This window comes from Cervus canadensis, chromosome 6 (genome assembly GCF_019320065.1).
Source record: "Cervus canadensis isolate Bull #8, Minnesota chromosome 6, ASM1932006v1, whole genome shotgun sequence".
NCBI classification, from domain to species: domain Eukaryota; kingdom Metazoa; phylum Chordata; class Mammalia; order Artiodactyla; family Cervidae; genus Cervus; species Cervus canadensis.
This window is the reverse complement of record NC_057391.1, coordinates 40639500-40655342: the sequence shown is the minus strand read 5'-3', so window position 1 is coordinate 40655342 and position 15843 is coordinate 40639500. Positions and strand designations below refer to the sequence as shown.

General features: G+C 37.7%; 1 protein-coding gene across 1 annotated transcript; it reads right to left on the bottom strand.

The window, feature by feature from the left end:
• Positions 1–1502: 1502 nt before the first annotated feature.
• Positions 1503–15833, bottom strand: TMX1 (thioredoxin related transmembrane protein 1). The gene is made up of 8 exons (XM_043471664.1): positions 15443–15833; positions 12550–12665; positions 10768–10813; positions 8099–8227; positions 6178–6223; positions 5977–6078; positions 5796–5862; positions 1503–3129 (listed from the first exon to the last, which is right to left on the bottom strand). Exons 1-8 carry the CDS (start codon positions 15592–15594, stop codon positions 2951–2953), a joined length of 837 nt encoding a protein of 278 aa, XP_043327599.1. The 5' UTR covers positions 15595–15833; the 3' UTR covers positions 1503–2950.
• Between the last annotated feature and the right edge of the window lie 10 nt (positions 15834–15843).

Genomic DNA, 15843 nt, shown 5'->3' with positions numbered 1-15843 from the left:
TAAAAGATTCATATCAAAAGTAATTTGTCAATCATACCTCAAAAAAGCTGGGGGGAAAATTTACTGAAAGAATTCTAACTACCACGATAAATCAGAATATCCTAGGTAACTGTAAAATGAATTAAAATGTTCATTCAAAAATGTTTCTCTCATCACAAGTCCAGAACTATGCATTTTTATGCACTGGGTTCAATAAAGAAACAATTGCCTTGAGAGAAAATTTCTTTCAAGAGCATCATTTACTGTAATAACCTTTATATATTACCCAATAACACAGGACTGCAGGTACTGAGTTCTGGTTATTTCTTAATAGCATTTGTTGCAATATTCTGATAGGAGAATTCTAAATTGTATTTTCATATATAAATTCCTAGATGTGCAGTCCTCACACTGAAGAAAAGCACAACACTTGAAATCTTTGAAAGATTCAAACTTCACCTATTTCTGCCAGTTCTCTGAGCCTTCAACTGAATGACAGATAAGGCTCAGCTATAACACACTGCTGCTGCTGCTAAGTCGCTTCAGTCGTGTCCGACTCTGTGCGACCCCATAGACGGCAGCCCACCAGGCTCCCCGTCCCTGGGATTCTCCAGGCGAGAACACTGGAGTGGGATGCCATTTCCTTCTCCAATGCATGACAGTAAACAGTGAAGGTGAAGTTGCTCAGTCGTGTCTGACTCAGCGACCCCACGGACTGCAGCCTACCAGGCTCCTCCCTCCATGGGATTTTCCAGGCAAGAGCACTGGAGTGGGTGCCACTGCCTTCTCCATACTGCAGTAGACTAAATAATCACAGAAAAATAGCACCACTCCAATACTCAATGAATGAAAAATGTTACCTATGGAATCATTAAACTTTTGTCAGTCTTGCTCATTTAAGTATTTAGGCAGTACATAGTAAATGCTGTATTTTCTAATGATCAGATTTCAATACTTCAATGATGGAGCTGAATGCCCAGGGCAGGGAGGGGAACAGGGTTCCCCAGGATGCTGATCCCACATCTTATTCACTTGTGAGATGATCTGGAGCTTAGCTGCCATGTGGAGTCCTTTAAATCAATGCAGAAACAAAAGGTGTCTGTTAAAAGTAAAATGATCCCAACAGTTTCTGTAAGTAAGCCTCTGGTGTGAGAGAAAATGGACTATTCAGGTATCTACAGTGACAATCCTGAAGTAATACAAGATACATTTCTTTTCTGAAATATCAAGTTTACATGTTCAGTCTACCTGTAACTTTCTGTACTTACTGCATTTTTTAATCACTTAAATACTTAAAAATATATGATGTGTAAGACTAGAAAAATAGAATGCTTAGTTAATGAACAGCATTTCTCTATCATCTCAGATAACAAGAGATATATATGACTCTAGCCTTTTGATTACACATATCAAGTATGTATACAGTGACACCACTATTCACTTGAACACTGTTAAGTACATATTAAGCATCAGTTAAATATTTAAATATTAAATATTAATTAATCATCAATTAGACATCACACTTGCCTTCAGCTTCAGTGAAGCACTTAGAAAAGTTTATTTTGTGCTTAGATTTTTCTAAAGCATCACAAAATTATTACACATCCAAACTCTTCAGTGGTAGAATATTTAATATTCTAAAGGAGAGGCCTTTAAAGGGGACATTATAGAAACTATTACCATAACAGAGAGGTGATCCATTCAGAGTATCTATGGTTTTTCCTTTTATTGCAGCTAATACATTTCTATACTGCTACTCCACAACTCTGCCCACTTCCTCTTTTGCTGTAAGGTGAAAACTACTCTCTTTAAGGAGTAAAAATACATTAAATGTCTCATCTTGCTGATACCTATCTGTGAAATACCACAATAGAAAGTAGAGAATACAGTTTGTCTTTTCAAAAACATAAAACTCTATGAGTTTAAATCATCAAACATATGTTGACTTTGTACAATCAACTAAGAACTTTTTGGATGAGGACAAATATACATTGAAAACACACACTATAAGATGCTTTTTCCTGAGTAGAATGCTAACTTCATATCATATTAAGCTTCTGTGAATTTTCAAAATAGAAATACCAAGGCTTTTCCACAAAATCAAATAAAAATCAGGAATGTTCACCTTCACATCCAAAAAAAGAAGTTCAAGTACAGGTTCAACAAGAATGATGTAAAATCTGAAACAGGCAGCCAAGATTTTAAGTTATCAGATGGCTTTTCACTTTAAGTATTCTTCGGTAAACTTCAGTTTGAAACAATTTATTAAAACATGAAAGATATTTCCAGGAAATTATCCAATTTGGAAAATAAAAAATGTAACCCATGGTAAGAAAAATACAAATCATACACTGAACATAGGAGAACAAAAAAGGCAACCAACCTTTATAAACTTTCTAAACATATCCTGTATTATTATGGGTAGAAAACTGTAATTAAAGTAAGGTAGTTTTTATTAGTCGCATAATCTAAAAATATGAATAAATTTTGGACTTTAAAGGAGATAAAGGGTTTCAGAGTTGTTACTGAAATACACATTTCTTGAGACAATGGGCAAAGTTCCCATTAATGGGAAATATGTTCTCTTCACACAGTGAAACTGAGAAAAATTATATCAAATGAGAAATCTTCTTCTCTAAAGTAATCTCCTTAAATACCTCAATAATGCAATACTTGGGAAATGTAATTTTCAACACAGACTTGAAAGTTATTATGAAACAAACATACAGAAATCTTATTGCTTGGCACCAGATTTTCCAAAAATGAAAGAACTGTTTGAACCACCATATTGTTTTCAAATCCTATTTTTTCACAGTGCTACTTTTATTTTCAGAAGGTAGACTGTTCAACCTAATGACAAGCTAGACTGAACCTTGCAATGTACAAGCAAGTCACAGTTCACTTCAAACCAAAACAAATAATTGATCTTCTGTTTCTGCCAAAATCATATGAAAATATTTGTAAAAATTAACTAGGATTTATCTGTGGCCAGTGAAGGACCCACAGAACGTTGTCTTACAGCATTCTGTGCAAAGTCTTTGTTTGTTCCTTCTTTGCTTTCAGATTCCTCTTCTGAAACATCTTCTACATCAGCCTCTTGTTCTTCCTCCACTTTTTTCAAAGGTTGAGAAGATTCTGGTAGTAATTTTCCTTAAAGATAAAAGCCAGAAGTGTTTTGTTGTTGATGTATTAGAGTCATGTTAGAGTACAATCAAGATACAATTCATATGCCCATAAACTGCTTTGGCAATGACTTATCAATCATGTTTGGATTTCCAAAAGGAAAAAGCTGTATTCAAGAACAAATGATACTGTAAAAATAACTGGTCTGGAAGGTCCATTTTACTTACGGAATTCATTCTTATTACCCACCTATTCATAAACTGAACAGAAATTAATGAACCAGAATTAATGCTGTGAATATGGATGCCTATAAGAAAATAGACTGCCTTAAATAAAACTATATTAATTTACTATTAAATCTTCTAGCTAATAAGGATACTAAAACAAACTTCAATAGTACCCTTGTTTCAGCTCCCAGGCAAACAGGAATCAGATGAAAGCTATTTTCCTAGACATGATTTTTTTTTAACTGGATTCATAAATGTGCCTCCTCCTCTCCATATATATAATTTTACTGAGGCATAATTACAAACAACATAATATACCTATCTTAAGTATACAGCTCAATTACTTTTTTAGTATGTACATACACACACTACCCACCCCACCCCAGTTGTTAATAGGAACTATTGCAAGTTAACTTAAACTTAGAACACTTAGAACATACCATGTTACTGAGATACAGAACACAGAATCTGGCTAACGAGTTTTCTCAGTTCAGTGGTCCAAGACCGTCCCTAATCCCAGGCAATACAGAATGGGGCAGGAAGAACACAGGGGTATAAGGTAGAAGAGACCACAGGAAGGAATTCCCATACAGGGGACAATCTGTTGTTTGATCTGTCTGGCATATCTCTTTCTACTGGGTTAACTCCTTCCCTGTGCCCCATCCCATGCAGTTGTAGCTGAGTATAAACAACGGTTGAGAGCAGCGCTTCTCCACCAGGGGTGATTCTGCTGGAACACTTGGCGATGTCTGGAGATATTTCTGATTGCTACGCCTGAGAGGGGCAGTGCTACTGGCAACCAGGGGGATGATGCTAAACATTCAATAAAGACAGCTTGTCCAAGTAAGAATTACCCAGCTCAAAAGACCAACAGTGTCAATGCTGAGAAATTCTGATTTACAGTTAAAAAAAAAAAGTGAGCCCTCTACACAAGCAGAGGACACGAATTCTTTCAAAAGAGGTGAGTATAGGGAGAAGTATATTTCCTTCTTACTCTGGGATTATGAGCTACAGCTTTCTGTAGTTATTCTATGCTCAGGACTAAAAAGAGCCCCAAATGGAACAAGCACAAAGTCAGAGAGAACTGAGCAATTCAGAAACGTTTGAGCCCTAGGATTTAGTCAACTCTGTCCTCTGGCTTCCTCACTACATGAACCAATAAATTCCTATTTTGGTTAAAATTAGACTCAGTTGGGTCTTTTCCCAGCAACTTAAAATCTAAGCCAAAAACACAAAATGGAAAACAACTCAAATCCAGAAGCCTGGTATAGAAGGGGCAATATCACATTAAAGTGTGGGTTAACATCAGCAGTGTAACAGATTACCTAAGACAAATCTGTTGTTAGGTTTAAGGTTTTCTAAGCAAAAAATATAAATAAAACATACATTCCCTGACTTAATTGTCCAATAAGTAATCTGCACTTATTATATTTTTTCCTACAGGTCAGTGGCCCTTGGTGGATAAAATTATGCCCTCCCCTCTATGCATGCTTTTTGATATCGGTGCAACTATCTAAGAAATTTTTTTAAAACCCTATCAGTTCTTCAACAATGAATACTTAACTGCCATCTTCACTGAGATGTTTCTAAATTGCTCAGTTCTCTATGACTTTGCACTTGCTCTATTTCATTTCAGAAGTTTTGAGTCCTAAGTCACGAAGGCAGCAGAACAGAAATGTCACGCTAAGAGTTGGGTTTAGGTTCTACTCTCAGCTCTCATCTCTGCGTGAACCTGGAAACACAGTGTTCATCTCTCGGAGCCTTAGCTTCCTCAGTCACAAAATAGGAAGAGTATCACTTATGCAGTCTACTTTAAAGAGCTGCTGAAAAGCAAATGGGATGACAGAAAGTGAAAGTTCTTTACAAACAGTAAATAAGAAGGCCTTCATAACAGCATAATTTTCAAAATTAAAAATAAATGATAGCTAGGTAAAATTATATTAAGACAAATAGCAGTGAATATTCGAATTCCCATCTTGTAGTAAAATACACAGCTAATGAGACTCCTAAAGCAATGACAGGAATTGCTTTCCCCAATATCCTAACAGAAAAACTTAGACTTGACCAACATACAAAGAAAAAGCCTCAAATGTGGTCACTATACCAATGAGATGACTTCAGGATTGGAATATATTCAACTTTTTTTGACCCAAATATACTCAAATGGATCCTTGAATATTATGGAATTTTCAAACAAATTGACATCAGGTCAAAGGTTATCAAATATCTGTTAAGGTACATGCAGTGTTAAAATTCTCCACACTATAAAAGCCAAAATAATGACTATTATGTTCCTAAATGCACTGGGCTGTCATGTCATTCTTACATGAAATATATATCTCTCTTCTGCCACTACTCCGAATTTAGAAACCCTAGCTAGAAAGGCAACCTGTCACGTGTGTGATTGTGTTTATTACAGAAATGAATGGGATTACAGTGAGTAAAAAAATTAAAAAATGTACTTACTGGAAGGGCATGCCTGGGGTCTGCGCCTTTTTGAAGGACACAGGAAGTCCGCCACAAATATCATGAACTGCAAAAATAAACATAAGAACCTGAGTGTATGATAAAAAACTAGAGCAATTATATTAAATTACAAAATTCTAAAATATTTTTCTTCCTAGTACTCCAAAAATGAAGAACTTACAAGTCCTAATAATAGTCCTGAAAGCAGAGTTGCTAAAGCAAACACTGTATATGATCCCCAAATCGGTAATCCAAGGTCTTCAATAAAATAGTTATGGCAAGTCTAAAATCAAAAGAAAAAAAAATTAACTAAAAATCATAGCCATTTCTTAAAAAGTGACAGTGTCAAAATGTTTAAAATAGAAATAAATTTAGCCCTTACCCTGATCCACATAGAGAGCCGAAAGAGTGCTGACATGCTACTCATCCTAAATTAAAAAGAAAAACCAAGTCAGATACACAGCTCTGAAGTAGAATACGTGTGTATTATCTATATTTTCTATTTTTTACTCTATAATTTCCAACACAACAGATTTTATTGGTGATATTATTCAAGGTTAGTGATACATCAGTGATTTCAGGCCCATAGAAGGCTTATTAGCGAAAATCAAGTTTCTGAATTTTTGCCACTATGTAATATCCTCAAACAAAACATTTGATTTTTTTTCCTTTTCTTCTGTTGTTTTGCCTTTAACCTTTCACTTGATGGTTTCTCCAATGTACTGTGAATACGGGTTGAGCTCTATGGAACCAGCTAGTTTGATGTTAGGCACACTATAAGCAAATGGAAACTCTTATTCACCCTTAAAATCCTCCAAAGAACACAAGGAAGGCAGCCTGAAGGAAGACTGGGAGCACTTTCTGAGTCGATCCTTCTCACCTAAGAATTACCCTCCTTTCATAGTAAAATTAAATAGAACTTACAACAGTATTAGTTTGATACAGTTTAATAACAACAAAATAATTACCTAAGAAATAAGTCACCACAGAAGTAAAAATAACTATTTTTCACATAATTAAACCCAAGTAATTTTGATAGGCAGTCAGAAAAAAGGTATGCTCCAAAAATTAGGTTTGTGTGTTCTCTCTAGCATAAGCAGCACCACCAACACATAGCAATTCACACATAAGCCAGAGCACCTGTACTCAGAATGGCCTAATCCAATCACCAGTCTCTGGCGCCTGCCAAGCTGACCCTTGGAAGGAGTACCCTTTATTCAGTCTAACAGGAAAGGTGTGAACTGCTGCCCTGTGAAGTCAACAGAGACTTCCAAGCAACCAACCCCCACTTCTTCCATCAGAAAGGGCAAGAATCATTTACGATAGGAGATTTCAAATAAAATCAGTTCATTTTCACTCCAACAGAGAAACGTACTTTAATCATGTTGCTTCTGTTGTTTAAAACACAAAATGGGAATAGGAACAAGGAACCAAAACATAAATCACTGTGCAGGCTCACTGCAGCCTGTGCTAATTAGATTCTATCAGGAACATTAGGTACCTTACTTGGGTTTGGTGGGCATGGTGGTTCAGTGGGGGAATTCTAACAGTTCAATTCAGAGGTATAAGGAAAAGGTCCTAAAGATAAACTTCTATTTTAAAACACTGTTTAGGGATAAACTTTCCTGCACGCCCAGAATCCAGAGCATTCTATGTACTGGTATTTCCAATTCTCCATCCTCCAAAGACACAACTGGTAAGAGGACAGCAAGAGATAACTTAGCTGGACTAGGAGGAGTCCATGATGGCCTCAGAAAACCTCAATATTCCCAGAGGTGTCTCAAATGACCTGTGAGGCCTTACTCCCCAAGAAAGTAACAGAAAACCTTCTTGCTATGCCCAATCCTTACTGCCCCATAGACATTGCTCATCCATACTATTCACATAAAAAGTTATCAGGTAGAATAATTCATTCACATTAAAACAAGAAGTGAAATCTAAAAGCAGCACAAGTCAGTATATGGTTGAGGCTTCTCATTCAAATATTAAGCTCGAATGATAGCTTTACCCATTATGTCACTTCTAGAGAAATTATTTTGATGATACAAATGACTATATTCACAGAGCTAAAATATTCCTAACAAGACTTTCAGCTTAATTCTATAGAATGCCTCTATCTTAAAAAAGGACCACACTACCTGTTAGACTTAGAAGATAAAAGTCAAACTAAAAATATCACATAGTAAATATGAACATATTGTAACAATCCTAGAATTAAAATGAAGTATAAATGCTTTATTTACATGAAATACATGATCCAATTAATTCTGAAATAAATAAAGAGAAAAACCCTTTATACTTACAAAATAGAACCTGGACCAAACCATGATGAAACGGGTTCAATACTTTTCCACTCTTTGTCACTTATAAAGTTTATGAAGTCCTTCTTAGTTCTTGGACCCTGATATCGCCTAAATTCACCGTCTTTACAACTAATGAAGATCAGAAGTAAATATTAGCGCTGAATAAATAAACTTTGTTTTGCTATTTCTATAACCTCATTTTACAATCAATCCTGATACTCAAAATCAGCAATGAGCAATACACAAGTAGCAAATTATACTAATTACCTACCCTTGACATCTTAGCCCCATATTTCATTAAACACTGAGGTTATATTTTTAAACAATCACAAGCTTTAAGACTTTATTATACTCTTCCAAATAATAAAACTGTAGAATTAGAATACAGTAAGTATTAATAGTTATACATCAATTTGTTATTGCTTAGTTACTAGGTTGTATCTAACTTTTGCAAGCCCATGGACTGTAGCCCACCAGGATCCTTCGTCCATGGGATTCCCCAGGCAAGAACACTGGAGTGGGTTGCCATTTCCTCCTCCAGGGGATCTTCCCAAACCAGGGAACAAATCCTCATCTCCTGTACCAGCAGGTGGATTCTTTACCACTGAGCCACCAGAAAAGACCCTATATGTCAATTATATCTCAGTAAAAACTGAGGAGAAAAAGAAATTCGGTATGTAGATGCATCTCAGAAATTACTTTTAAGCCACAATACACACATTAAAAAGATGACTTCACGAAAAAGTGGTTAGAATAGTGTCTAACATTTATTATTTATTAGCTATTATTAAACTAGAGGAGAACAATTTGAGGTATTTTTCTGGTCTTTTCAATCATAATCATATCATCTCAGCCATCAAGCTTTAAGTCACTGGAGGCATCTGGTGCGGTGCAGTGATTCTATTTTACAGTCTGCTTTGTGTTCTTCCTGACACCAACCTCCTCCTTCCCATTTCCAACGTATGGAGCGCTGCCATAGGATCCTAAGTGCTCTCCCTATTTCCATATCTTCACCATTTCCAATCTACCTTAAATAACACTGCCAGTCTAGGCCTACTTACTTAACATTTCTATTTTGATCATTCATGTGCGAAAACTCCCCACTACTGATAGTAAGATTACAGGGCCCTTAATCTAGATAGTATATTAAAAAGCAGAGACATTACTTTGCTAGCAAAGGTCCAGGCTATGGTTTTTCCAGTGCTTATGTATGGATGTGAGAGTTGGACTGTGAAGAAAGCTGAGCGCCAAAAAACTGATGCTTTTGAACTGTGGTGTTGGAGAAGACTTTGGAGAGTCCCTTGGACTGCAAGGAGATCCAGCCAGTCCATCCTAAAGGAGATCAGTCCTGGATGTTCACTGGAAGGACTGATGTTGAAGCTGAAACTCCAATACTTTGGCCACCTCATGCGAAGAGTTGACTCAGTGGAAAAGACCCTGATGCTGGGAGGGATTGGGGGCAGGAGGAGAAGGGGACGACAGAGGATGAGATGGCTGGATGGCATCACCAACTCAATGGACATGGGTTTGGGTAGACTCCGGGAGTTGGTGATAGACAGGGAGGCCTGGTGTGCTACGATTCATGGGGTTGCAAAGAGTTGGACACGACTGAGCGACTGAACTGAACTGAATCCATCCAAAAAATTACAGGTTAGCCCCCACTCAAAAAACCACCCCCACTCAAAAAACCAAAGATTTTTGGAGAAAAGGGCATTTGAGCTATTTTTGAAGGATAAGTATGATTTCAACAGACAAAAATTAGGGGAATGGGCATAATAAACAATATGATTAAAAGAAAAGGGCAGGAAATTCTAGAAAATTTCAGGGAGTGTTGAGAAAGCCAGGAGACTGACTAGCCAATTAAGGGGCATGTGGAGAAAAGGACTGCATGAAAAGGGTGAGAAGCACTTATAGAGAACAGGTATTTAGAGAGATACAAAGGGGAAATAAGAAGGGGAAACAGGTATGAACATGAAAAAAAAGACAAGGAAAATCAAGATACACACAGAATAGCTGACTTCTTGTTTCAGGAGACAAGTGCCTCCTAGCAGTCAACACATCAGCTTAAGGTTCAGGGCAGATACAGAGATTTAAGATTGCTTATGGCTAATTTAGAAAATAAAGACAAACTAAAGAGCCTACACTGAAGACTACATAATGGCGTTTATTCTAACTTAACAACTGTTTCACCCACCACTGTTCCCAAGGCTGAGCTACAGCACTTTCTGAGCTAATGTGTGGACATTCCATGCTCCTATTTATGACTGTTTATGAGACAATCCTCAGATGGAACACTTACTTTGCACTCTTAAAAATTCTACCTCCAAGGTTGAGTTTAATCTCCATATTCTCCAGGAACCAGTCCAGTGCAGTGATTTTCCCCCTTACCAAATTTCCTACAGTACTTACCACAACTCTAGGCTCATAATCACTTATGCCACTATTTCTTGCGCACGTCATTTTCTAAGACAATTAGAAATCCCTGAGGTCACGGATTATTTCATACCTCGTTCATCCAGCTAAAGGTACCTAAGATAGCACTAAGTGAAACAAACCTTCTAATAAACTTACTGAATATAATGCTCTTTAAACATGATCAAGGCTAGAGGCTACTGTTCTGATTACGCCATGATGCATCCCTCATAACTACAGAATTTTCAAATACTTACTGATAAACAGTAGGAAGAGCAGTTATGATAAATCGTCCACTTAGTCCTACAAATGAGAAAGATTATAACTAAATACAAGAAAGAACACACAGGTTTTACATGGGCTGATCTTTAACTACTTAAAAGCTGACTCGATTATTTAAATACTAATAGGCAAAGAATATGAAATTAGACCTAAAAACAGTTTAGCTATAAAACATAAACAATGAAAGAAATTTCATTTACATACTTAAAGCAACTTAAAAAAATACTATACATTATCTTAATTTAAAAGTATGTAAAATCTGAATATTGAGGACATTTGTGAATATATATATGTATAAACATTTGGTCAATTATACTACTATAAGATTACTAGTGGGAGGGGGGTTCAGGATGGGGAACACATGTAAATCCATGGCTGATTCATGTCAATGTATGGCAAAAACCACTACAATATTGTAAATTAACTAGCCTTCAACTAATAAAAATAATTGGGAAAAATAAAATTTAAAAAAAAGAGATTACTAGCAATGAGTCATGCGACAGCACAATATAATTGTAGTCTTATGTCTAAAATCAAATGAAATTGCATTTGATAATCAAAAAACAAGCATAGAGTTTCTAAAGTATTGTTAAAAATGGAAAATATTATGACTCTTTCAAAAGATGGGCAGTAACAATATAAGCTAACATTAACCACGTGTTAAACACTAAAATGACAAAGGACCAATCTATGGCTCAGCTTTCAGATCTGTAAAACTGGATATTATCTACCCTACAGGTTGTGTAAGGACTACAAAATAAATGCAAAACACTTGGAGCAGTACCTATGATAGTAGTGAGTGCTCACCAATAGTAGAGATTATTCCCATTTGGGATAGGGGCAGAGTCAAGAATCCAAGTTTACTGTGGCCAAGAACAGGTAGGAAGCATCACATAAGGGCAGGGCTTGACACCTGTCCAGGGAGCCAAGTCAGGAGGCCACAACCATGAGGGCTTTGTAATTTAGAGCCCACATCCTCAAATCATTATTAACGGATTAAATTTGGAACCCAAATGCAGAGATTTAGATAATTTGTCAGGGAACGTGACCTGGACTCTACCAAGAACTTCAACCACATGCTCCTTATTCTAAGCTTGGTATAGATATAAATGCTGGGGTGACCAAGGTCCACCTGAGCCACAAGGTTTTAGGGGTTCTCACAGATGTCTTACATACTTGTCTGGGGCCTGGGATGCAAACGAGAAAAGATCAGAGGTTGTTACATGGGCAAGAGTGAGGGGAGGGCGATGCCTCCAAGTTCCCTTAGAGAAATACAGAAAAGAATGAAGCTGCCGTACACAACCAGGGAACACACTTCACACTGAACCCTCATTAAGGAGGTGGGTAAATCAGCTTAACTAGCTGTTCATAAAACTCATGAAAGGCAGAGTTTAGACCACGTAATGTGGAAAACTGGAGAAGGCAATGGCAACCCACTCCAGTACTTTTGCCTGGAAAATCCCACGGACAGAGGAGCCTGGTAGGCTGCAGTGCATGGGGTCGCTAAGAGTCGGACATGACTGAGCGACTTCACTTTCACTTTTCACTTTCATGCATTGGAGAAGGAAATGGCAACCCACTCCAGTGTTCTTGCCTGGAGAATCCCAGGGACGGGGGAGCCTGGTTGGCTGCCATCTATGGTGTCGCACAGAGTCGGACACGACTGAAGTGACTTAGCAGCAGCAGCAACGTGGAAAACAGGATCAACACACATCCTAACCTGCAAAGAAACAAAATGAACCAGAGACTTACAGTACCTGGCTGCTCTGTGACATCAACTTTTGCAACATTAACTTCAAGATCTTCTCCCCATTCGGCAAAACTTTCCCATTCTGGTTGAAGATTCTGACAAGCAGGACACCATGGAGCATAACTAAGAAATACAGTTTAAAAAGAAAAGTTAAACACTCTAATATGAGCATTTTGGGATAAAAATTCTAAAATGTATAACTTGTAAAGAAAATCTTATATTAAAAATAAGATAGCAAAGTGGTTTAACTTTGTGAAGACGAAAAGGTTTTAAATGTGAATCTAACACTCTGGAAATCAAGAACTATGAATTGATAATGCTAATCGCAGAAAAGTAATTCTGAGAATAAGCTCTTAAGACACAAGGGGACTTTTTTATGTGCAAAACAGCTCTTTAAAAACCTTTGGATTTCTCTATATAATGGGGCCAGAAAGCTCAAAGCCGAATTTGGGGTTCATCAGTTTTAATAATTTTATGTGCAAGAGTCACAAATGCAAAGTGCTAGTATGAAAAAAAGGAAGCATCCAGCGCTGTGGTGAATAGTAAACACGTGCCTCGTTTTAAAGCGGGAAACACTACTCAGCTTGACTGTTAGGGGAACAGCTGGCCCCAGGGAAGCTGGCCCGGGACTGCAGGCTATTCTAATTTAAAAGGAGCTGAAAACCCTCATTTTTATGTAAAAATGCTACCTCAAAACTTAACCCAGTCACAAACACTAGGCAGGCCAAATGAAATTCTTTGGCCAGACCTTGGTCAACCTCGGGTTTTCAAATCTGTGGCCAAGCATACTAAGCATTTTAATTACTTTTCTGGTATTCCCTTGAAAGGCCCTGAATCTTTCAACTTTTCCCATGTTGTATATTATCTCATAATTTACCACAGTTTTTTTTTTAATGGAACCAGTTAGAATAAAACCTATACCTGTTAAAACAAGAATACAGTTTCTGTACTTCATTTTCTATTTTCTTGACTTATTTTATGAAAATAAAACTTTCAAAAGTAATCAGCATTGTGGAAAAAGACTAGTACCACACACAAAAGCCAAAGTCCACAACAATAAATTGAATTACAATCAAAGTGTCTCTGTAACATAATTCCTGATTAAGATAAACTTAATGTAGATAATTAACTTGTAATAAAAGCAGATTATTATAAGAAATACTAGACCGTTTTTCAAGTTCCTTTTGTTTCTTAGGTGCTTTTTATAAGGTTTAACTTCATATTCAGTAAGCTAAGGGAAAAATACTATGGCATATGTATTAATTTCATACAGATGCTCTAATTCAAATCCCCTAATACTCCACTTTTGATTGCTATATTGATATAGTTTGATCAATTAAGTTGATAAAAAAAATCTCCTTGAGTAATACTGGATTGTAATTTGCATATGAATTCATAATCACAATTGCTCAACACATTATTTATGAAATTGTTCAGTATCTTATGGGTACAATCTAAAACAAGTTACTGAGGACAATGAAAACCAAATGCTGTCCCTGGTTCTATTTCCTCACCCCTGTATCTTCAACAGTTTTTGAAAATTGTTTCGCTGAGTTACAAACTATATGCATACTATATAAACATTTCCCCTAATGTTCTATGCCTTGTTTGATTTTATGACTTGAGTTATTGACCTGGCCTTCTGGATTCTCCCTCAGGGCTGTCCACCTCCACCTTCCTCCTTAACTGACAACCCAACCATACAGGAAAACACCAACCTGAATCTTGTTAAGGAAGGGGGTTGTTGTAATAACCTTTGCATGTCTACACTGTGTTAGTTTCTGGAGACAAAAAGAAAGCCACTATGGCAATACCTGAACATATTAATTAAAGCTATGTCTCTCATCTGTAAAATCCAGGAAATAAGGCCTATCTTACAGAATGTGTAAAGAATTTAATATGATAATGTATGTAAAGTGCTTAGAAGTGTTTCAGTTTGGTTCAGTCGCTCGGTTATGTCCCACTCTTTGCGGCCCCATGGACTGCAGCAGGCCACGCTTCCCTGTCCATCACCAGTTAACACTCAAAATGGGTGTTTTCTACTAATATCACTAACACTACTAATACCACTAATGCCACCACCAATTTAGCGACAAAAACAAAGGCAAATAGTTTATTATCTACCGATACAAAAGGGACATTATTATAACGAATTAGCACAGACATGATTTTATTCAAACAGCATGTTTAATGCAATACCACTTAGGAAACATGAGAGTGACAAGCCATAACATTCAGTACGTTGCAAAAACACACACCCAAAGGAAAAAATGAAATGTTGGCAAAGAAAAGCAAAAAAAAAAAAAATTTAATGATAAAGGAAATGAGGATTTTTTTTGTAGATAACCCAATTTGAACTTATTTGGCATTTAAAATATACCTAATTCATAAAACTTAAAAGTTTCCAACTGTAACATTCTAAGTGGACTACTTTTTAAGAGTAATTAGAGAAAAGGAGAGAAGACTTCAGTTCAATTTCCTCTTTTGTAGAGTTTGGTGAAATAAGTCTGTGAGTCTCTGAAAACTCATTCTCAAATAAATAATTATACAGGAAGTAGAGGGACCCACTTCCCCCATCTCCAAGGCCAGGAAGAAAAGTTAAGAGAATTCAAAGCTGAACGTAACCTCACAGGCGCACTTCAGCCCTAGCAACCAAAGGTAGGATGCACACTTCAGGGGAAATTTAAGAGCGTTCCCCGGGAAGAAACGAGGAGAGGGTGAGACCAAGGCAGTGGAGGATCCCAATAGGAATCAGGGGATCTCGAGGAGTCGGGGGGCTCCCGCCCCACAGCTCAGAGTCGCAGTCCCGGGCAGCCTGGGATCCGCATTTGAGGAATGAGGATGATACTGGGGGCGTCCAGACTTGGACCTAGGACCCCAGCCCACCGCCCCGCACTCACAATTCTATCATCCACTCTCCTTCCAGCAACTCTCTCCAGTTCTCGTCCGTGATGATGCGCACGTCGCTCCGCCTCCCATGGGCCCAGGAAGCTCCCCAAAGCAACAACAGCAACACTGCCACCGGGATCCGGAGACTCCCGGACGGCGCCATGTCGGCCGTTTCGCCCACCCACAACAACCCAGGCAGCCCCACCTCCGCGCCGCAGCTCCTCACTTCCGCCCGCGCCCGCCGATCAGTTTGTGCGCATGAGCGCGGCAGGGCTCGCGCGCGCGCGCGCCTTGAGGACGCGCAATGCGCAGGACGAAGCTGGGTCCTAGTGGATTGGTTGAGGAAAAAAAGAAGGGAGCGCCCTTAGTGCGCATGACAGAGAAGCTTCTCTTCCTCCTTTCTGGTTTGCCC